The following is a 24788-nucleotide window of genomic DNA, read 5'->3' as shown; positions in this document are numbered from 1 at the left end:
CAGTCAAGAGTATATCTAGGTACAAGAATTCTCCTGGCTTATGTCAAAGTGAATTAGGCATGCATTGACCCTATGCATGTTTTTAGTTTCTGTAATTTTGAAATCAACGTAGCTATTTTTATAGAAATGTAGGGCATCGTTAAAGACAAGACCATAAAGAACATACTATGTCACCTTCTCATTTTTAGGACACAGAGATCCTAAAATTTTTATCTATTTTACAGAATAGATAAAAAATTCATATCATGCACCCATTCCTTAAAATCAACAGACTAAGGTTTGTTGCAGTTGCATAAAATATATGCTCTTGCCATGCCCCAGATTTGATAGAGCCAGCATTTTTCCTAAGATGACAAATTCATGTTTTAGGAGTATACCGTATTTTTCGGAGTATAAGACACACTTTTTTCCCTCTTAAAAGAGGCTGAAAATTTGGGTGCGTCTTATACTCTGAATGTAACCCCTTGCGGTGCCCAAAATGGCTACCTGGAACAGCTGCTGCCTTCTCTTACCCCTTCCGGGCTTCGCCTGCTTTAGTCACTGGAGCTCCCTCCGACGATCAGCTGTGCTTTTGAAGCTGTTTTTCAGCCCCAACACAAGCGAAGCAATCTTCTGTGCTTTGCCTGCTTTTCTAATTGCTGCTCCCTCCGATGATCAGCTGTGCTTTAGAATCAGCTGTTTTTTAGCCCCAACCAGCCCCAATCTCAAAACCAGCAAGCGAACTAATGTGCTGCAGCTGACCAGGCTAAGGACTAGCCAGATGAATATCTGGTAGGCAGAAATTTTTCTTTTTCCTATTTTCCTATTTTCCGCCTCAAAAAGTAAGGTGTGTCTTATACTCCGGTGCGTCTTATACTCTGAAAAATACAGTAGTTCAATAATACATTGAGATTATTACTATAGTATGTCTTCTCAAAATGGCCACTGACAAAAGTAATTTGAAATCAAAACAAAGCTAAAGCTAGACAAGACCAAATCATATGACCAAATTAAAGAACCTTCAATTTTCTTAACAGTACAATATCTTTTGAGGTGCCTCCCCTAATTTCCACATTTAATGAGAGAGCCAATGGGGTATATATAGCCTTCTTGTGGCATAGGAGGCATTGGGGATCACCATTAATGAATTGGTGGAACCCGCTGATTACTGAATGATATATAAGATCCCCTCCACACATTAGAAGATATATCTTTGCATATTCAATGACAAATGTGATGCCTTGCTAGAGTGCTTTAATTAGACCAAAATTGCTGTTGAAACAGTAGCTGCTATGAGTTAATAATACCCAATGAAATTCCTTACCCAATTCATACATACCTAAATTTGTTTGTTTATCTAATCTAGGCGTTAGTTTCCTCATTTGCGAAACAGCTTTAATTGGTATAAAACAATAATAAACATTTAAAATGGAAGAAAATATATCTATACTACGATATATATGTTTGAGTATTTCTACACATACTCACAAATACATCCTACATCAAGAAAAAGCAGTGCCATGTAATTCACCGAGCAGAATTACAAATCACTTTACCCTAGAACCTTCTGGAAGAGCTAAGTCTTCAAAGGGTCTAGGATAACTGACCACAGACAACTCTCCACAGCCACCTCACTGGTTTTAACCAGGAAGTAACCTGTTTTTTACCCTCTGCGCATGCACATCCGAACCGGTAGGGAAAGTAAGCAGATTTCACCCCTGGGCTGAAATCATAAGTGGTCATAAGTGCAAACACAAGTTTTCCAAGGCTGTCGTAACTTCAGATTGTCATCAACCTAGCAGTCATAAGTTGAGGACAACCTGTAACACCTTCTCTAATACTTAATTTTTTTAAAAAAACTCTTCTTCCCATACTTCATGCCTTATCAATAATCAAATTACAAAAAAAGCCAGATCATTCCTTCTAATCAGCAAAAAATCTATTAAGAACTTAATATTATAAGTCACTCAGAGTTACTCTGAGATAAGTTGGGCAGCCAATAAATTTGATAAATAAATAAATAAAACTACCAGAAATACTAACATTTATATTTTAATCTTAATTAAAAAGTTCAATTTTATACTCAATTTTACACTTGCCATTTTCTTGCACACCTCTCAACCCTTATCAAAATCTGGAGAATCTGTATGGAGCTAAATATGGATGATCCATGTCTTCTCCTTAATCTGAGGAGGAATTCTGAGGAGCTGTGCCCTTCACCAGTTCCTATTTCAGCCACTGCAAAAAGCAGTGTTTCACTCAGTCCTCCATGCTCATCCTGAAACCCCCATCTTCACAGTTTTTCCTAAATGACAACAGGGTCAAGACCTTAGGGATTGGGGAGGAATAATCATCCATAGGTTCAGAACAGCAGCAAAGTAGGCCTGACTTTGGGATTCTGCAAGGGGCCTTTGTTTTGCTGAAAAGACTGTCTTACACATTGGCAACAAAAATCAGAACACCAAATACAAGCTGGGCGGGTACGACCTCGTAGACGATCCCCACTCTGTCAAGGGCCTAAGAGTACTCATCTCAAATGATTTAAGCCCCAGAGTTCACTGTAACAGCATCGCCAAAAAGGCATTAAGAGTTGTTAACCTAATTTTACGAAGCTTCTTCTCCAGTAACATCGAACTGCAAACTAGGGCATACAAAACCTTTGCCAGACCAATTCTCGAATACAGCTCGTCTGCCTGGAATCCACACTGTATATGTATATCGGACATTAATACAATTGAGCGGATCCAGAAGCGTTTCACGAGAAGAGTGCTCCTCTCCTCTGCTCACCATAGAATACCTTATGCCACCAGGCTTGAAATTTTGGGCTTAGACAACCTGGAACTACGCCACCTACGGTCTGACCCAAGTATAGTACACAAAATTGTCTGCTACAACGTCCTACCTGTCAACGACTACTTCAGCTTCAACCACAATAATACACAGGCAAACAATAGATACAAACTCAAGGTAAACCGCTCTAAACTCGATTGTAGAAAATATGACTTCAGCAACAGAGTGGTCAATGCCTGGAATGCTTTACCCGACTCCGTTGTTACATCCTCAAACCCCCATAGCTTCAACCTTAAACTGTCTAGCGTGGACCTCACTCCATTCCTAAGAAGTCCGTAAGGGGCCATGCGTAAGCGCACCAGCATGCCTACCGTCCCTGTCCCACTGTCCCATTTATTTGTACTCATTACCTGTGTTTATGTCCACGTTTATACTTATACCTATTATCTCGTACATGTTTGACTAAATAAAAAATAAATAAATAAATAAATAAATAAATAAATAAATAAATAAATAAATAAATAAAATAAACATGGTGACTCAGTTAGATCTTGCCAGGTGGACAGAGACCATTGGAGAGAGGCAGTCTAGTAGATGAGAAGGTTCTCCTGCTCATTCTACTCATAGATGAGAAGAAGAGGACAACCAGCAGCAAAGTGGATGGACTCAGAGTGATGATAGGTGTCCCACTGGAAAACCTGAAGGAGCAGCTTAAGGACAGATCATCCTGAAGAAAATCTGTCTATGATTGCTTAGAGTCAAGAACAATTTGATGACACATAATGAATCAATTAAAAGTCACCTAGGCCCCAAGCTCTTTCCTTGCCAACTATTGCTTCTTTCATTATGGTTTCTCTCTTACCTTGATGAAAACAGAAGATTGGATTTTCAATAACTCAGCCGAAGCTTAAAGCTGAAAGAATAGACTCCTAATTTAATTATTAAGAGTCTTTTCCCCCATTCTTCTAAGAGAAAGAATCTTAAGGTACAATATGTACCAGATGCTTGTGGCATTTATCGATTTTCTCCTATTATTAGAACTCAACATCTACCAACCAGAGCTTGATGCGAAAAGACCTCCACTTCTGCAGGATCCCCACCCCACCCACAGTCACTTATAGGGGCTTCTAGAATCATGCAATCGTGATACTGTGTAAGAAGAAGAATAATAGATTTTTTTATCACTTCAAGGATGGTTGGGAAATCCAAAAAGAGGGCAAATGTTGCTAGTGTTCAAACAGCTCCAGAATTAAGTAATCCTTTGCCCAGGAATTTGTTTTGACTTTCCCAATTAAATGGATCCTCCCACACACAGAATTTCACTTCCTGTTCCTCCAAGCTGTTATTTCATCTCAGCAGTGCAGGTAGCCCTCAGTGAACAGAGAATTGAGCCTGGGAACTCTATTGCTAAGCAATACGTCGTAAAGTGAAAAATGACAGAATTGTGTCAACTTACAATAGCAGTTCTGGAAGTTCCAATTGTAGTCATTAAGTGCAACATCACTTGTTGGCGGTGATGGTCACAAATGGTGCTCACCTATGATGGGATTCAAAAAATTTTAACTACTGGTTCTGTGGATGTGGCTTGGTGGGCAGGACGGGGCTTGGTGGGGGTGGCAGGGGAAGGATACTGCAAAATCTCCATTCCCATCCCACTCCAGGGGAATGGTACTGTAAAATCTCCATTCCCACCCCACTCCAGGGGAAGGATATTCCCCATCCCACTAACCTGCTTTCCAGCTCTGTTCTCCTGTGCAGGGCAACAAAAGAAGATCCAGCCGATCAGCTGGGACTCGGGAGGCAGCGAATAGATTGGGGGCGGGGCCAGCCAGGGGTGGTATTTGGCGGTTCTCCTAACTACTCAAAATTTCTGCTACCAGTTCGCTAGAACCGGCTGAATACCACCTCTGGTGCTCACGAGACATGGAACATTACAACCATCATAATCACATGCCAGTTGCCTTGTGCCCGAATCACACTCCATCACATGATTGTGAGGACACTGTGACAGCTGCAAATTCAAGCATCAATCATAAATCATCTTGTTCAGAGCCAGTGGTCTCTAAGTGAGGACTACCTATATATTTTAGGGCAGGAGAGAAATTATTTTGTTGATAGTGTGATTTAACAACTGAGATCCTTTCTAATTTCAAAACAGTTACGTAAAGTTCAACCACTAGATCCCAATGGATAACGTCTGTCCACAAAAACGACACAGATGCCTTACATTTTAAGGTTGTCCATTTGAAGGGGAAAGGCAGAGAAAGAAAAGTTGCTAATGTAACATCTGTTTGCAATGCCTTAAACAAAACATCTCATTTCCCAGGATTGTACTATAGCTGCAGAGGGTCTCCATGTGATTCCAAAAAAAGATATAGCTGCTTTAATGAGTTATAGGAGGGTTCGTGTTCATACCTGCATTCCAAAACACCTTTTTGCTGTACCATTAGTGACCTTACATCTTTTATTATAATGGACAGCTTTGTTTCATAAATACCTGCCAGTTGCCAAGCACCCGAATTTTGATCATGTGACTATGGAGAGGCTGCAATGGTTGTAGTGTGAAAAACGGTCATAAAAGCAATAGCATATAGATTTATATACCGCTTCACAGTGCTTTACAGCCCTCTCTAAGCGGAGTCAGCATATTGCCCCCAACAATCTGGGTCCTCATTTTACCGACCTCAGAAGGAGGGAAGGTTGAGTCAACCTTGAGCCAGTGAGAATCGAACTGCCAAACTGCAGGCAGTCAGCAGAAGTAGCCTGCAGTACTGCATTCTAACCACTGTGGTTATTCATTTTTTTCAATACTGTTGTAACTTTGAACAGTCACTAAACGAATGACGTAAGTCATTCCCCCAAAAATATGTTCTTATTCTGTAATACCTGTTTCCATTATACTTCATAGCTGACAGCTCATGAAAATATATAAAACTAGTCATGTTTCAAGGAAATTAGTCCTCATATTTGGCTGTCAGGGCTGATTTAATCAAGTGACATACGTGTGTGGGTGAAACAGCCCTTATTAAATGCTGCCACTGTTGTTTGCTTTAGTTCAGATTCATGATATTCATAATAGGATTTATGTAACAACAAATAATAACCAAAAAGAAAAAAAGGTTGTAATTAAAGTTTGTACAAAGCAGGTACACCATGTGTATTAAAAGATGATGTATTAAAAATGCTTATATTATTTATAAGATTATTTTTTTTACAGCCTACGGCTTCAGTGCAATTCTAGAAAATTCAGTATTTCTTGTTAGATAATAGAACCAAAGTAGATGTAATGTATGCATTACCCAAATATCTGGGATACATTTCAAAATATTTTCTTAAAAATTAGCTTGCCGGATAATATTGTGTCTGACTGACCTGTTATTTCATTCATTCATTTTTAGATTATGTAGCCCAAAATTATTGGATTGCTTAGAAAGTGTTAAATTTTTCAATGAACTCTTGAGAATAAAAGCCCTGGAGGGGAACTAATGCTCCAAAATTAAATATACTATAGAAAATTATATGCTAAGTAAACAGTTTTAGCTTTGTTGCTTGCATGTTTCTTGGCAGGCATATGAAAGTTAATACGTTTGGATAGTAATTATTCAGGTTTGAAAACTAGAAAAGCAAGCATATTTTGAATAGCAGAAAATAAGGATGGAATAGATGGAATATACCAGGGGTGTCAAACTCGATTTCATTGAGGGCCTCATCAGGGTGGTGTTTGACCTTAGGGAGGTGGGGGCGTGACCAGTTCGACATCACTCCTGTCGGGGGCGCCTGTGGTGGCCCGAGCACTGTTTTCGCTGGCAGAGGCACCATGGGCTGATTCTTCACTGTTTCCAGGGCAGCCCCATGGGCCAGATCTAAGCACCCCGCGGGCCAGATGTGTGCCGTGGTCCAGTCCGGCCCACGGGCCTTGAGTTTGATACTCCTTTTTTATGGTATAAGAGGTATCGTCGAAGGTTGTAAGCTGTTCCCAGTAAAGCTGCCTTTTGCAATTGACTGATGGTGAATTTGTCAGCGCTGATAATGGTGTTCAATTGGTGCTCCAGTGTTAGTATAAATTTTATTTACTTAACAGAATAACAGAGCTGGAAGGGACTTGGCGGTCTTCCAGTCCAACCACTTGCTCAGGCACAAAACCTAGACAATTTCAGACAAATGGTTGTCCAGTCTCTTCTTAAAATCCTCCAGTGTTGAAGCACCCACAACTTCTGGAGGCAAGTTGTTCCACTGATTAATTGTTCTAACTATCAGGAAATTTCTCCTTAGTTCTAGGTTGGTTCTCTTCTTGATTAGCTTTCATCCATTGCTTCTTGTCCTGCCTTCAGATGCTCTGGAGAACAGGTTGACCCATTCTTCCTTCTGGCAACCCTTCAGATATTGCAACACTGCTATCATGTCACGCACACACAGACATACACACACTCCTTCTTTTCATTAAACGAAACATACTCAATTCCTGCAACCGTTCTTTATACGTTTAAATTTTGTTTGCTTGTTTGTTATATTTGTTTGCCGGCCATCTTCCCACAAAGAGACTCTAGGCATCTTACAAACATTAAAAGTAATAAAACCATAAAAAAATAAATATTTCTAATCATAAAGATACACATGATCATTGAATTATAATTAAAAGATGGGGAGGGATGGAGCAGGATGCGCAGAGAGGGAGGTGGCCTCCTCTATTGGTCCATCAAGCTCCTCCAGCATGATACTCCCCCATTGGGACTCCAAGCCAAATGGCAGAACCAGGTCTTCAGGCCCTTACAGATGGTCAGGAGATGGGAGCAGATCTTACCCAAAGGGAGAGGTGGGCTGCTGGGGGTTTGCAGGGGTTCGGGAGAACCTCTAACTAATATTCTGTGCAGTTCGGAGAACCTCCAAATCCCACTACTGGCTGGCCCCGCCCACCCTGCCCCACCCCTCCCAGGAGTCCCCATGTGGCCCGTTTTGGATGCAGGTAAGTGCAGGGCATGCGCAGAGGCTCAGGGAGGGCAAAAAATGGGCCTACCGGAAGTTTGGGAAGGGGGCCTCCAGAGGGCCTCTGGAGCCTGGGGAGACCGTTTTCACCCTCCCGGAGGATCGAGGAAAGCCTCCAGAGCCCGGGGAGGGCAAAAACACCCCCACACTGTGGTGCAGGCAGCCGACTAGGCCACCCCAACCATGGCCATGCCCACCCAGCAACCGGGCAGAGAACCCTTGCTAAAATTTTTGAAGCCCACCCTTGCCCAAAGGGGATAAGATGTTCCAAAGGGCAGAGAAGGCTCTCCTCCTGGACCCCGCCAGTGTAATTACTTAACTTTGTATGCTGCTCAATTCTCAAGGGTTCAACTCACAAGGATTCTGGGTGGCTCACAACCACCAAACAAACAAATCACAATCAAATCAATCCAAGATTGGTTGATTGATTTATCCATGCTGATGGTGTTTCAAGTGATGTTATTATTAGTTTTATTTATTTATTGGTTAAATTAAAAACAGCAAGAGGAGTCCCTTTCTCCCTTGCCAAAGGCATTTGAGCACCCTAGTTGTTTACTTCCTTTTTTTAATAAATTCTTCTGCCTTCTGGAACCCCCCAATCCATTAAAGCTGTGTTTTGGAATTCAGGGCACTTTTTGTACTCTATATTTCACAGTCTCTTGAACAGAAAAATCCACCCACACATTCAATTAGGTCATTCTCAGCTACGCTTAATCACTTTCTAAATTTTGTTTGTTTTACTATAAACCTGAATTGTACTTTTCCACCCAGCCTGCCAAGAAAAGTACCCAGAAATTGCAATTCAATCATTTTCTATTATTATTATTTTTCTTTTAATAAGAGATGCCTTGTTTATGAGATGCAGTTTGCTTAGCCTTAGGCAAACGAGAGAGTAGTCAGCTTTGGTTTCAGAAGTTGTGGAATCCAGTTGTAACATATACATACGGAGGCAAATATATACTTATGGATCAGTGGTGGGCTTCAAAAAATTTTTACTACCGGTTCTGTGGGCATGGCTTGTTGGGCGTGGCGTGGCTTGGTGGTTCGCGCCTATTCGCTAGAACCAGTAGTTAACTTTCTAAGCAGTTCAGAGTACCGGTTGTTGAAAGAAATCTCCCTTTGTTTTGTTTTTTTTCAACCGTTGTAGCATCCCCATGGTCACAAGAGGCCAGGTGAGGTGAAGCGCCCCTCAATGTGAGTGATGTTGAGTTGGCCACGCCCACCCAGACACATGACCACCCACCCACGCCTACCCAGTTGATCATTAGGGTAGAGAACTGGTTGTTAAATTATTTCAATCCCATCACTGGGAAGGATACTGTAAAATCTCCATTCCCTCCCCACTCCAGGGGAAGGTTACTGCAAAATCCCCATTTCCTCCCGATCAGCTGGGACTCGGGAGGCAGAGAAGATATTTGGACAGGGCCAGTCAGAGGTAGTATTTACCGGTTCTCCGAACTACTCAAAATTTCCGCTACCGGTTCCCCAGAACTGGTCAGAACCTGCTGAATACCACCTCTGACCTTTGTGTTTTCAATGGAAGTTGTTAGCTAATCAATTTCCACCTTCCATCCATGGAAGCTAATGCAGAATATGATTTTCACTTTTGGACTTTTTTTTAAAGAAGGGAACATTTTTATTTTTTTTATTAAAAAGTTTTACAAAAGGTTTACATGTTTGTTCCCCCCCTTCCCTACCACCCTCACCCCCTCCCCTCCCTTACCCCCACCCCTTCCCCTTCCCATCCACCCACCTCCCCCCCCTTCCCAGAACAAATTACAGGGTATAACATTCAACAATCATAATCCATCCTAATCTAAATAATTATAACATTCAGCATCTCTTATTCCTTCAATTCTGTAATTACCCTGCTAACTTAATTACCTAAAAACACGCCAAATATCTACATATTTATTCATAACCTATCTGCAACTTCTTATTCCGGTATTTACTTTGGATATAATCTATCCATCTTCTCCAGTCCCTTAAATATCTTTCATTTGAATGTTCCTTCAAGTACGCCGAAATTTTTGCCATCTCCGCTAGGTTTGTTACTTTCATTGTCCATTCTTGGATTGTAGGTAAATCTTGCTTCTTCCAATATTGTGCCACCAACAATCTTGCTGCAGTTATTAAATTCAAAATCAAATTAGTTTCTTTAACCATACAGTCCGTAACTATACCCAGCAGAAACAACTGTGGTATAAATTTTAACCTCTTTTTAAGAATATTTTGTAAAATCCACCAAATTTTTATCCAGAACGCTTTAACCTTTTTACATGTCCACCAAATATGAAAGTATGTAGCATCCTCACAATCACATCTCCAACATTTTGGTTGTACATTCGGATACATACAAGATAGTTTTTTGGATCTAGATGCCATCTATAAAACATTTTATAAAAGTTCTCCCTTAAGTTTTGCGCTTGTGTAAATTTCACATTTCTTACCCATATTTTTTCCCATATTTCCATCATTATTGGTTGTTCAAAATTCTGCGCCCATTTTATCATACAATCTTTAACTAGCTCTGTTTCCGAGTCTATCTCTATCAATTTAATCATTATTTGGATGCAGGGCTCATAAGGGAAGTTGCTAATAATAAGGATCAATCAGAGAAAATACAACATTATTTAAATTTAGTTTGTTATCTTTGTAAAGCTGTTGGACAGCATTACTTGGTCTGTTGTGTGGATGTTTGGGTGGTTCAGGGGTGGGGAATTTGTGGTGGGTGGGTGGGGGGGTGTTTGGAGATTGTTATGTGTGTTGGGCCTGGTCTTTGGGTCTTATGTGAATTTCATTGTATGGGTATACTGTGTATATACGTACAATGACAATAAAGTTATACTTAAATATTGACTCTTAATGCTTGAATCATCACTGTTTGGGAAATAGTTATGGAGCCCTTTTCTTACTCTGGGTGCGTGACTCAAACATGTGGGATCAATTCTGTTTTTACTACAATCCAGCAACCAAAGGTTAGAGGAAACACAAACACCATGTGGGTGTATGTATACTTAGTCGAGCTGTTTGCTCCAGAACTTAATAAAAATCTGTCTTTTCATAAATAGAAAATTGTTTCTGTTTAACCTAAGCTGTTCTAATTTACCCTTGAAAAGTAACCGGAAGCTTCAGCTGTTACAAAAACAGTCTGAGCAGTCTTGGGTACCCCAAGGATTGCGTATATATAACACCTGCTGCGCAAATCAGATTTGATGCTGCTTTGCTTCTGGATTCAATTCAAGGGTTGATTATGACCTTTAAAGCGCTACATGATAAAACCGTCTTCATCCCATTATGTCAGTCAGGTAGGAAGGGTATGCAGCGGACTCTGTCAGTTAAAGAATTCCAACCTTTATTTATTTATTAGATTTTTATCCTGCATGTATTATTTTTATAATAATATTCCTTCCTCCTCCTCCTTTCTCCACAACAACCACCCTGTGAGATGGACTGGATTGAGATTGAATGTCTGGCCCAAAGTCACCCAGTGGGACCGGAACTCACAATCTCCTGATGATTGGGCCAAAGTCACACCGCTGGCTTTCATGCCTAAGGCGGGACTAGAACTCTCAGTCTCCTGGTGATTGGCCCAAAGTCACCCAGCTGGCTTTCATGCCTAAAGTGGGACTAGAACTCTCAGTCTCCTGGTCATTGATCCAAAATCATGCAGATGGCTTTCATGCCTAAGGCAGGACTAGAACTCATAGTCTCCTGGCTTCTAGCCTGGTGCCTTAAACACTAGACCAAATTGGCTCTCAGCAGCATAAATAGCAATAGGACGATTGTAGGTGGGCCAAGAGGTCCAATCCAACGGGGCAGTGCTTATGTTCTTCTCCTTAAAAGGCAATAAATAAAATTGTTTTTATGTGCTTTTTCACCCTTCTGTTTCAGAGCTCCCTTCGTCAGAACACTTGAGTGTAGCAGATGCAACATGGCTGGCCCTCAATGTCGTCTCGGGAGGAGGTGGCTTCTCCGGCTCTCAGCCTATCGGTGTGACCAAAATTGCCAAATCAGTCATAGCTCCACTAGCCAATCAGAATATCTCAGTGTTTATGCTCTCCACCTATCAGACAGACTTTATTCTGGTAAGGAAAACTTGATGTGAACAAATGCTGGGAGAAGGCATATTTTTTCCACCAAGATCCTAATAAGAGTCCCAACAGATGCATTTCAAAAGGTAGCTGGGTTAAGAAAATTACCTTTTGAAAAGCAACTTTGGGACATCCATGACTTGGATGATTGAGAATCTCCATAGACATCCTAATAAGAATTAAGCACACATTTGGAGGGGTGAAGCTAAATTCTCATGCTATTTTTCCTGTCATGCTATTCATGACAAATTGCTATAGTGTGCATAGTAAGCTTTGACACACCTGTTTGTTTTCTTGAACTCAGCTGAGCCAAATCTCTGGGCTCAAAAAACCATAGTTTGCATTTGTCCCTAATTGTCCAGGATTGCAATTTAACCAGGACCATCCAACCCCGTCTTCATTACCACTCACATTTTGAAATCATCTGTTAATCTATGATTGTCGGTTAAATGTTTAGAATCTTTATATTGTTATCCTTCAGATCTTTCTCAACTTCTTTGAGTAAGCAGGGCAGTGCATTTTGTCTTTTGCAAATATGTATCATGTCTGTACTGCCTTGCCGCCAGTCCATTTTTAGCACCTTTTTAAAAATGTTCTCTAATAAAAAAGATAAAACACTGTCTTTATTTCCAAGCAACAGTTGACATTACTTTTACATCAACCATGCAGAGCAAGGACCCAAAAGTGTTCAGGCATTGAATGCTGAGTGGTTTTGAGTACAGGCCGTCCTCATTTATCAACCACAGTTGGGATCAACAACTTAGTCATCGAAGTGAAGTGGTTGCTAAGTGAAACCATGACTGGGCTTGTAATCTTAACTTCAGATTTCCTTTGCTTTAGAGACCTGTGAAATAAATACAAGGATTGGGCACAAAGTTACTTTTTCATTACTACTATGAACAGTCACTGTATGAGGCAGTCACTAAATGAAGACTGTTTGTAGAAAAAAGGAATAAACAGCTTGGTGAAGATAAAATATCTGTTGTGGGTTAAGAACAGGGGGTTTGAAATGGAAAATTAGGAAGAAGTAATCCTGTCCATCAGCATTTGTATTGCAATATTTTGTGACACATTATGATTCCAGGTTGCTTCTCTCTTTGATTAGTTTCCAACCTGGGGAAGAAACAATGGATGGAAACTAATCAAAGAGTGAAGCAACCTGGAATTAAGGAGAAATTTCCTAACAGTGAGGACAATTAACCAGTGGAACTGCTTGCCTTCAGAAATCGTGAGCGCTCCATCACTGGAGGTTTTTTTAGAAGAGACTGGACAGTCACTTGTCTGAGATTGTATAGGTTCTCCTGCTTGAGCAGGGAGCTAGACTAGAAGACCTCCAAGGTCACTTCCAGCTCATATTCTATTCTATTCCTATTCCTATTCCTATTCCTATTTCTATTCTATTCTATTCTATTCTATTCTATTCTATTCTATTCTATTCTATTCTATTCTATCCTATCCTATCCTATCCTATCCTATCCTATCCTATCCTATCCTATCCTATGATCATATGTATATTCAACAAACTTCTTGCTTAACAATCAATATTTGTTGACCAATTGCAAAATTGGAACAGCAGGTTCCAATAATACAGGAAAGGTTTGGCTGCTAAGTAATTGTGAATAAGGAACATGAAGTGCTTTAGAGAAAGGCCTACTTAATTGTCATTTGTGAAGCTCAGAATTCTGAACTCAATTCAGAATAGTTCATCAATAGTTTAGAAATCTCACCTTATCTGTCAAACATTTCAAGAGACCCAAAGAAGAGGCATTGTTCAATATTGTGTGAAGGCAGCAACTGTGTTTTTTAAAAAATAAAACCAGGGCTAAGAGTTGAGCACTTTATGTTAACCCACCCATGATAAAAAAGATAGGAAAAGGGCAATAACCTTGTAGTACAAACATAGCCTCCATAGCCCTGTCTGGTGGTAGCTTTCACACACAAAGTGCAAATGTTTGTGATCTACAAGAATCTATCCCAGATCAATAGATTCCATTGAGGAAGAGTTAAATTCCTGAAAGTTGACATGATGTTTGTTCCTCTAAGGCAGTGGTGAAATTCATTTTTTTTTACTACCGGTTCTGTGGGCATGGCTTGGTGGGCGTGGTGTTGCTTGTGGGCATGGCAGGGGAAGGATACTGCAAAATCTCCATTCCCACCCCACTCTGGGGCCAGCCTGAGGTGGTATTTGCCAGTTCTCCAAACTACTCAAAATTTCCGCTACCAGTTCTCTAGAACCTGTTGAATTTCACCCCTGCCCTAAGGAGATTTTATTTTTTTTCCCCTCAGGTACGCGAGCGGGATCTGGCTTTTGTCACGCACACCCTGGCTTCTGAGTTCACCATCCTCAGAGTTGTGAATGGGGAGACTGTGGCAGCCGATAACCTTGGGATAACCAATGGATTTATGAAACCAAAATTGGGTAAAGAACTCTCTTGCCTTCTTCAACTGTCCCACTTCAGAGCCAATGCTTCTTTTCTAATCCAACCCACAAAAGCTGATTGCCTAAGGGGAGATAATATATTTCAAACGCATTGATAAGTGCCTAAGAATCCTTGATTTTTAATTCCTTCCCTCTGGGAAATTCAGTTCCTGAAATATAGGTGTAGCCTGGAGGAACATGGGTTTTTTTCCCATTGCTGTCCCACTTTTCAGCTACCTTTTTAAAGAGTTTCTTAGCACTCTTCCTTTCTCTTGCCTCCAAAGGGATGCAGAATTAGTGTTCCTATTTTGGAAGGGAGCCATTTGTTTTCTGGTTGTTGGGGCATGTCAGAGAAATGGGTGGATAGTGAATTCTGCAATTCAGAAATGTTCCTCAACATTCTACCTTTTTTTTCATTACTACTATCAATAGCAATGATGGTGAAAGGGCTGGTATGCCTGTACAGGATTTTTCCAAGGACAAACTTGTTTCTCAACCCATACACTGAAAAGCAGAGAAGGAGATCCATAGTTATGTTGTAAGTCAAGGACTACCTGTAGTAGATGCATCTGACCTATAGTCCTCAAAATGCTTTCCTTTGGCACATAGGATCGCAGTCTCTGGCATTACAAGCAAGTTGCCATTGTGTGCAGTCTGCTATTAGTCTTGCAACTCCAGGATATAGGGATGGTTGAATGCCCTTGCGTTGCGTGTAGAAAACTAGCATGCCAAGAAAATGTTCCTTGTCATGTTAGCTTTCTGTCTGTAAAAAAAATCTTCGCATTATTGTATTTCTAGCAGTGCTAGAAATGTGGAATCCGTACTGCAGTTTAATTTTTTTCATTACGAAGCCTTCAACCTTGCTGTCTCTTCTCTCCCTTTCTTCCAGTTCAAAGGCCTGTCATCCACCCCCTTTCCAGTCCAAGTAACATGTTCTGTGTCACCAGCCTGGACCCTGATACCCTTCCCTCCGTTGCTACACTCCTTATGGATGTCATGTTTTACTCCAATGGGTATGTTCAGACTGGGGTATTTTCTTTTCTAAACTTGCTTATTTTAACCCCACTAACAATATTTCTCATAGCACTGGGATGAAGTTAGGTCTTTCCTCAATAAATGTCTCTTCAAACTAAACCAGCCTTCCTTTGGCCCTGTTGCCTCTAGATGTCTTGGACTACAGCTCCAGTCACTCCCAGCCAGCAAGTGTTGCTATCCAACCCATTCAGAGGGAAGGCACAGCTACAGTTGAAAAGGTTAAAAATCCTTGAATGGCTGTTACTAGAAAGAAGCCTGGAGCATCAAATAATTGTTACTGAAAGATTGCCTTCATCTGATTTTCTGAGGGCAATGTTTAAGATTAAATTCTACATTAAAAATAATATATTTTTATTATTGAAAATATCACATCTTCAGGCCATTTGCCTAGAGCAGGGCTGTCAAACTCGCAGCCCACGGGCCGGATGTGTCACATGCTGGCCACAGCCAGCTTAGCGAAGGGGAAAAAAGTTGCGATAAATCACGTGATGTGACGTGACGACATGTCACCCCTGGCCTAGAGTGTCTTCTCTAACTGCTATCTAGGAATCAATAGGATCCTTCTAGGCAATGCTGAAATCCAGTGGCGGCTGCAGATTCACATTTTGAGAAATGATGCTTAGAAAAACTCCTCTCAACTTTCTATGACTCTAAGAAAAAAGTCCAGTATATCTCCAAACCATGATAACTAGGAACAGTAATTTGACAGCCTCAGTCCATATCCAGTAGACTTTGCGTAAGTTGAATGGACTCTAACCATGCTTGTCTTTGGCTCTTTTCTTTACTCCAGAGTAAAAGATTTAGTGGCAAGCAATGAAGATTCTGAACACATTCGTTTTTTCTCATTTTCTCTCATTGAGGGATACATTTCTTTGGTGATGGATGTACAGACGCAGAAAAGGTAAGAGCTGGAATAAATCTGAAATACTTGTCAAGATTTTGGATGTCTCAAAAGTTATGTGCATTGTCAAGAAGGGACTGAAAAGATTCCCAGAATAATTAAGAGGTTCTTGGTCCAACCTCCGATAACCATTTTTTACAGGAATATCTTTTGATGCCTCCATAACTCTCTTGGTCTTTTAAAATATTTTTATTTTAAAAAATCAGGTAGAAAGATGCATGCTGCTGCAGAGTCAATATGCTAGTCTTTAGAATCACACTTATCTTCAAGAATGTGTTTAGGATTCTCTAGAGTAAGATATATGTTGATCTATAACTCTAATAAATATTTGATTGATTGGAACGAGATAGAGAGTATTCTGAGGAGCTCCTCCACCTTCTGAAAAATGGATGTTTCATAACTAGCTGTGCCCACCAAGACAGCCATTTTATAAAAAGACAAGTTTCTCTTGGCAGCCATTTCCTGAGATAGGCTTTAAATTTCAGTTATACTCCCAGTCCATAAAGGTTGCCTCTTCGTGGACTAAACCAAACCACCTTTGAAAAAGAGGATGAAGAATGGATGGATGGATGATAGACAGATGATAGATAGATAGATAGATAGATAGATAGATAGATAGATAGATAGATAGATAGATGATAGACAGAGAGGGAGAGAAATAGATGAATTAGATCAATGTAAATAGATGAAAGATGATAGATACCCTGTTTCCCCCAAAATAAGACATCTCCTGATAATAAGCCCAATCAGGCTTTTGAGCACATGTCAATAAGGCCAAGCGCTTATTTCAGGGTTCAAAAAAATATAAGACAGGGTCTTATTTTCGGGGAAACACGGTGGGTGGGTGGGTGGGTGGGTGGGTGGGTAGGTAGGTAGGTAGGTAGGTAGGTAGGTAGATAGATAGATAGATAGATAGATAGATAGATAGATAGATAGATAGATAGATAGATGATTGATAGATAAGTAGAAGATAGAAAGACAGACAGACAGACAGATGATAAATAGAGATAGATGTGAGTAGACATTCCTCAGCCACCATTGAATTATTGATTCAGAATTGATTGTTAAAATTGATTGTATTTATTTATATATATTGTTTTGACACTTCTTCCTTTTTCTGCTATTTTCTCTGTCTTTTTCTCTGTTTAGATTTCCTAATAATCTGTTGTTTACAAGCGCATCAGGAGAACTCTGGAAGATGGTTCGCATTGGAGGGCAACCTCTTGGCTTTGGTATGTTACATCATACTGGTTGGCTGCTGGCTTTCTCTGCCTTTCTCTGTTGCCCCATCTGGATCAGGAGAAAGCCCTCTGCTGCTTTTGTGGTTGTTGAGGGTTGTTGGTTTTTTTTAAACTAATATTCCTGAAACACCCCCAATAATGTCAAAAGGTCCATCCCTCTGGGAAGATTATCTGAAAACTGCTCTTGTTGCTAAATGCTCTTCCAAGCTGAGGAATCATTATTCTGAAAGTATTACAAGTAGTCCTTGCTTAATGACAATAATTGGGACCATTGCTAAGTGACGCAGTCATAAAGTGACGGGCAGATAAAAATCAGTGGGAGCAGGAATGATTTCCAACTTCTTGCCAGCTTCCTCCCATTAATTTTCCTTGTAGGAAGCTGGCAAGGAGCATTAGAAATTATGAACTTGCAACTTTCAATCCCACATGAGTCATGGCTCCTGGATTTTGGATGCAATTCTGTAAGTGAGCACATTTTAGATATGTTGATTCAAAAATGGTTCCCCTGTGATGCTTCATTCCGCTTAGTCGAAGGCTACAAACAAACAGACAAGACACAAGAGTTTTAACAGTTTTGGTGTCATCATCAAGCCCTTCCCTTCTTTGGAGGTCCTTTTTCCCCCATATTTCCAATATATCTGTGGTAACTTGAGAAGGCAGAACTGGGGAAAAGTATAAAATTGCACAGTCACTTGTTTAATTGGATCCCTCGTTTAAACATTAACTTTATTAAATCATTTTAAGAGTTGCAACCTATCTAATGTCACTCAGAGATGAACGTTTTCTTAGGCTCAGAATCCGACCTTCCCTCCAACCTGCACAAATCTCTCTCCCCTTAATTCCCACCTCCCCAAAAATATAAATTGGGGGTGGGGGGAGGTACTCCGTGTTAGTATATTTTGATTGGCAGTTCTGTTACCAAATCATAGCAAACTATAGGAAATTAGCTGTTCCAAGGTGACTCAGAGTGCTTCATGGCCATATGGTGATTGAATCCAGATCTCTTTGGATTTTGAGCATTGTCTGTATTAGGATTAAGTTACCCTTTTCGGGCTCCTCCCGAGCTCCGTTTTCACTGGCAGAGGGTTGCAGGAGGCCGTGGCAGCCGGAAACGGAGCTCGGGAGCCCGTTTTCACTGGCAGAGCATTTGGGCTACCAAAGGCGCCCCCCGACAGGAGTGACGTCGAGCTGGCCATGCCCACCCTGGCCCCTCCACCCCGGACCCCTGAGGTCAAACACAACCCTGATGGGGCCCTCAATGAAATCGAGTTTGACACCCCTGTCATAGACCCTTGCAACAAGGCCCAGTCAAAGACATTTTTGGTGTTTGGGCAAAAAGGTTAAGATATATGAAATACAATTCCATCTGCTGAGGATGTCTGAATAAATACATTGAATCATATTTCGGTGTCTGCTGCTTGAGGCAGTCACCTCATTCTGTCTAATGATAGGGCTGGCCCTGATTGCGGCCTGCTCCCTATTATCTAAAGTTTTATTTCGCATCTCAACTTCCTCTGTTATTTTGCCTCGGAGGATTTTTTAACAGTATTAAATCCCACATTATTAAGTCTGCAGGCTTCCCTTATTCTCTCAGCCCTTCCTTACCTTCTCCTTGCAATAAAGATTATGTACTTGGTAGCCTACATGGTTGTTAATGGCTTGTTTTAAGTGCTCTCCCCTGCATTCACAAATGCTTTGAGGCCGAGGAAATGCCAGTATGAGAAGGACAACAACTCAGAGCAAGGAATGGATGACCTTCTGGAAACATCCCTTTTTCAGAGAGAGAAAGAAAAAGAAGGCAGATGTGTCCCATTAGTTTTACATGACAGCTACCATTAATTCTTCTTGTAAGCCAATTTACAGGATAGGTTACAGGAAAGTAAGATTTTTTTTTTAGGCAATGATATTGTCACTGCTACAATCTCTGCAAAAGGGGTGAAATCCAGCAGGTTCAGACAGGTTCTGGAGAACCGGGAGCGGAAATTTTGAGCAAGTCGGAAAACCGGCAAATACCACCTCTGGCTGGCCCCAGAGTGGGGTGGGAATTGAGATTTTGCAATATCCTTCCCCCAGGAGTGGGTTGGGAATGGGGATTTTGTAGTATCCTTCCCCTGGAATGGGGAGGGAATGGGGATTTTGCAGTATCCTTCCCCTGGAGTGGGGAGGGAATGGGGATTTTGCAGTATCCTTCCCCTGGAGTGGGGTGGCAATGGAAATTTTGCAATATCCTTCCCCTGCCACGCCTACCAAGCCACACCACACCCACCAAGCCACACCCACAGAACCGGTAGTAAAAAAAATTGGATTTCACCACTGCTCTGCAGTCTCTTCTAATATGCCAGGGTGCCTTTGTTTCAATGGAGCTGAGACTTTAGTAGACGAGAGAAGAAGGCCCCTGTGAGGCTTTCAAAAGGAGTGCAGTGGCTCACAAGGTTAGAACGCTAGGCTGACCATTGGCAGCCTCGTGTTCGGGACCCATTGCTGCCGCAGGGCAGGGTGAGCTTTTGCCACATGCTCCGGCTTCCACTGACCCAACAGTTTGAAAGCAAGCAAGTAGATGAATAGGTACCACTTGAGTGGGCAACTTTGTGGGGGACATGGAAGGAGCCCCCAACTGGGCTTCCCCGGGCAACGGTGATGTCGCCAGCAAATCCTTTCACCACAGAAGCACATCGGTGCTTCTGACAGAAAAGTATTAATATTAATGAGGGCTTTCAAATTTTTACTATTGCTTGTGACCGTTTTCCATAGAGAAAGTCAGCAAAATAATCCAGCCGCTGTTAGATGCTCTGAATATAGAGAATTGTAGCTTCAGTACATCTATAATACCTTGGGGAAAAGTGGAGACTGAAATAGCATATAGCAGTTAACTGAGTCACATCCATGCTTCATTTTTAGCCCACTATTTTCTAGCATTTTGGACTGCAGTTCCCATAGTCCTTACTCACTGAGAGGTAGATTTGTAAAAGAATCGGGGGCAGAACATCTGGAACGCTCCTCGCTGAGGCATGTAATGGAGAAGGATTGGCTTTGCTTTGTTGCAAAATCAGCAAACAATCAAGTTCTGAAGATTTAAATCCTAATTCTCACTCTAAAAATAGTGCCAGAACTATGCACCCTCCTCCCCCAGCTAAATCACCTTACATATATCTGTGTCCACATGATAAGTAGGACTAAACTAAATATCTCTTGGAATGTATTATTCACCTCTTATCCTTATTGCCTTGAAGGGCTGTAGTTTCTAAAAAAAAAAAGAAGAACAGCTCTTTCTGTCTCCTGCCACAGAGCTGATTTTAGCAGCCACTTCTTAGTGTCTTCCATCATTTCATTTTTATGAAAACAGCCAAGCTGCTGCAGCAACTGTCTACCATTTTATTTTTTTTCCGGCATACCCCGGAGGGACCAAAAAAAGAATTGCTATCATAGTCAAAAGGCAACTGTCCATCCTGCCACTAAATTAATAATGGTCTGGTAAAAATGATAAAACACATGCCACTATTTATATCTGTTTGTTATATTTGGCATCCTCTTTAGGACAAGTGAAAATGTGGGCCGATAGCCCATGCAGATTGAAACAAACGCGTGCTTCTGCTTTAAAATTTAATTTACAGTTTACCAACAATGCAGCACCTAAAAGTGGCCCTTTGTGAAGCTCTGAAGTTATTTTTTTTTGGGGGGGGGAATGTATGGATCCAGTCTGGCAAGATTTCGTTAGTTTTGCCTAGCAGAGGTGTCTGCTGTAGACTCTTATGAGCTTTGAAATTTCACAAGGTCTAGGACAGCAGCCTCCAAGCATTTGGGCACCACGGACCGGTTCCATGGAGGGACGTTTTTCCACTGACCAGAGGGGGCGTGGTTTTGCATGCTGCTTGCATCCTGCAAATGGGGCTTCACTTGTTTGTGCGGACCGGTTTCAGCCACCAGTCCACGGACTGGGGGTTGTGGACCACTGGTCTAGGAGACGGGAGAGTTGCTGAAATCTCTATTGCAACAATGCTTAAAGGCAGGGGTGAAATGCTCCCGGTTCAGATCGGATCGCCCGATCCGGTAGTGATGGTGGCGGGTGGTACGGAGAACCGGTAGCAAAAATCCCTACCCCCCCCCATGCCCAGCTGAGCTGCGCGATCATCAGAAGCTTTTTTTTTTTACTTTTAAAAGCATTTTTGGCAAAAAAAAATGCTTTTAAAAGTAAAAAAAAAAGCCTCTGATGATCGTGCGGCTCAGCTGGCATCATCAGAGGCTTTTAAAAGCATTTTTTCTACAACCTCAAGAGGTTGTAGAAAAAATGCTTTTAAAAGTAAAAAAAAGAAAAAGTTGGTCACGCCCACCCAGTCACATTACACCCCCCCCACCAAGCCACGCCCACAGAAGTAGTAACAAATTTTACATTTCACTACTGCTTAAAGAGGTTTCTGATTCATAAACTAAGCAGAGGTTTCTGAATAATGTGAATAGGCCACTCTATGCAGAGTGTTTGTCAGGGTTCCAACTAACATACCCCCGAACAAAAGAACTCCGAGGCATGAGGTCTCCTCAAAGAACATTTTATTAGAGCATGTCATATTGGCACGATGCTGGTGAAAACCAGATCTAAAAGTTCCCGCTGGTTTCCCCCCAATTAAAAGATTTTCACTTTCTCAGAGGCATCAGTCACATGGTCCAATCAGCACACAGTCCAGACATGGGATGACCTTAGTCTCCACCTCCCAACCACCTGCACACATGACCTTGGTTCCCAAGGGAAATAATGTTGTTTTGATTATAGCACCCCAGCTATCTCTACACTCCCCTCCCTATCCCTCAACTCCAGTCTGTGTCAGCATTGAAACCCCAGTAGAATAGTAAGATGGCCACTGTCTAGCCAGCTTCAGAGTTGACAGTGTTGCTGTAAACTAATTTGGCTGTTATTGGGGCTCGGAGAACTACAGCCAAGCTCTTTTTTTTTCCCATTGTGAAGTTGTAATGAGCTTTTTCTTCTCCTCAGATGAGTGTGGAATCGTGGCTCAGATCTCTGAGCCTTTAGCTGCCGCAGACATCCCTGCCTATTACATCAGTACTTTTAAGTTTGATCATGCACTGGTGAGTTGATAGAGATGAATAATGTCTACGCTACTCTCACTCTGTTGCTTGCCTTTCTCGTCCGTTGCGAATCTCCAGACAGGCTTAGCCAACACCTCAGAAGAACCCCGACTTGGAGAAAGTTTATTTGCATAACCACTAACCAGCTGTCCCTAGATTCAAAAGTAATTTTACCCTGGAGATGTTGGAAACATGTTTTTCCCAACTAAGCCTCAGGCAATTTCTTAATCTTCCTTATAAAAAAAGAACAAGATTCTAAAGGACATTGTGTTGCTTATTTGTATGGGGCTTATAGAGGAAATCTACCTAAGGAAATCTACCCTCCTGCCTTTGGCTGAAGATTTGAAACCTTTCAAATTCCCCTTGTCAGTAGAGATGACTTTCCATTTTATATTGATTTGCCATTTTCTTTAAAAGTGCAATCTCCCCCTCCAAACAAAAATTAGAGCAGTTCGGATTTATTTTTTGAAAAGTACATGAGTTGGTTGTGGGAATTTTATTCCTGTTTCCTTATTAAAAAGCCAAGAAGATCTGAAAAACCTGGGGGCTTTTTGAGAATCCTGGTTTTTTTCTCCAATACCTCCTAGAATGACCCTCCACCATGCTGTATACTTTAAAAAAAGAAATATGAAATATTTTCCCCTCAGGGAAGAATCAACTGAAACCAAATTTTGCCCACCTCACATTCATCCAGCAAAAATCTCATGAGTGTGAAGGGTGCAAATTCACTTCCAACAAGTGTCAGTGCCAAAATCTATTTGCGTACCATTCTTTACCTGAACATTATGGGGAGGTGTTGAGAATTACACAAATTCTCAACAGTTTTTCCTCTTCTATTTGACACCACGCCTGGACTATCTAGCCAGGCACTGTGTATTTCTGCCCTTACCAACACACCTCCTCCAATTCTTATGGGGTGTCCATTATTTTTCCTGTTAACAAGGCATTAAGCTCCTTTCCACCTCCTGACCTTTAACTCATTAAAAGCTTGAGCAGAAAAGTCCAAACTGCACCTTCTTTTTTCCCCCCCCCCTCTCTTTGCTATTAGCATCACCTTCTTTTTCCAGCTTGGAAGCCGTCATGTGTATTTAAGAGCAGAAAGTCAACATGATCTCCGATAGCGAAGGTCAAATGATTAGATCAGTTGGGTTTACTTTCCTTGAACATTAACCATAGCAGTGAGATAAGCCCATCCACTCCTGTCTCAAAACTAACACACTGACCTATTTCTCACTCATGTGATAACGTCTACATCTGGCTCTACCTCTTCAGGTGAGGCTCTCACCTTACTAATGCTCATCTACCCATAAATAAGCTCCAGGCAGAGAATTTGTTGAATCAAGGGAGAAAGCTTAGGTAGCTCTTGTCTCCATGAATTTTCTCCTTTTCCGCTACTGCAACACCAAATCTTTATTCCAGTTTTGGTTTTGATCATTTTCCTTTGGCTTAATAAAAAGTAAGTCGTGTACCTTCCAAAGGGAAGAAGAAGAAAAACAGTGAAATGTTAATGGGAGAAGGGTGAATCTGTTGCGCTTACTTTATTTCCATGGGATTAGTTCATGGCATAATACAGGTAGTCCTTGACTTATGACCACAACAGAGCCCAGAATTTCTGTTGTCAAGCAAGACAGCTGTTAAAGTGAATTTTGCCCCATTTTGTGACTTTTCCTGGCACAGTTGTTAAATGAATTACCGCAGTTAAGTCGGTAACACAGTTGTTAAGTGAATCTGGCTTACCCATTGATTTTGTTTGTCAGACGGTTGCAAAATGGTCATATGATGATTGCAAATGTCATCAATATGAGTCAGTTGCCAAGCATTTGAATTTTGATCACATGACCATGGGAATGCAGCTATGGTTGTAAGTGTGAAAAATGGTCATAAGTCACTTTTTTCAGTGCTATTGTAAGTCTGGTCACTAAATGAACTGTTGTAAGTTGAGGACTACCTGTAGTGCTTAACTTCCCACACTCCAATGAAAATATAAGGGAGCTTCAGATCAGAGGTGAGCAGAGGGTGGGACTAACAAAAAAAGCTGGGGTTTCTTCATTTTCTTTTTCCTCTGCAGACAATCTATTGATGGTCTAAATCAGTGTTTCCCAACCTTAGTCAATTTAAGATGAATGGACTTCAACTCCCAGAATTCTATGCTGGCTGGGGAATTCTGGGAGTTGAAGTCCACTCATCTTAAAGTGGCTAAGGTTCTATTATAGCATAATAGAAAAATGAACCTAACTTAATACAATATAATCCAAAAGATGTGGACC

At 41.2% G+C, this 24788-nt stretch overlaps 1 protein-coding gene across 1 annotated transcript in view; it reads left to right on the top strand.

Annotated features, from left to right (window-relative positions):
- The window catches only part of CASTOR2 (cytosolic arginine sensor for mTORC1 subunit 2), a 94713-nt gene that overhangs the window by 65788 nt on the left and 4137 nt on the right, over nucleotides 1-24788 (top strand). Inside the window, exons 3-8 of the mRNA XM_034420816.3 lie at nucleotides 11647-11840; nucleotides 14133-14265; nucleotides 15155-15278; nucleotides 16091-16201; nucleotides 17351-17433; nucleotides 22427-22521. Of these exons, the coding sequence (XP_034276707.1) occupies nucleotides 11647-11840; nucleotides 14133-14265; nucleotides 15155-15278; nucleotides 16091-16201; nucleotides 17351-17433; nucleotides 22427-22521 (740 nt within the window). The remainder of the gene's footprint in view (nucleotides 1-11646; nucleotides 11841-14132; nucleotides 14266-15154; nucleotides 15279-16090; nucleotides 16202-17350; nucleotides 17434-22426; nucleotides 22522-24788) is intronic.

This window comes from Pantherophis guttatus, chromosome 1 (assembly GCF_059756535.1).
Source record: "Pantherophis guttatus breed Tessera chromosome 1, ASM5975653v1, whole genome shotgun sequence".
Lineage (NCBI taxonomy): Eukaryota > Metazoa > Chordata > Lepidosauria > Squamata > Colubridae > Pantherophis > Pantherophis guttatus.
The sequence above is the reverse complement of the archived record's forward strand: the minus strand, read 5'-3'. Positions and strand labels throughout refer to the sequence as shown.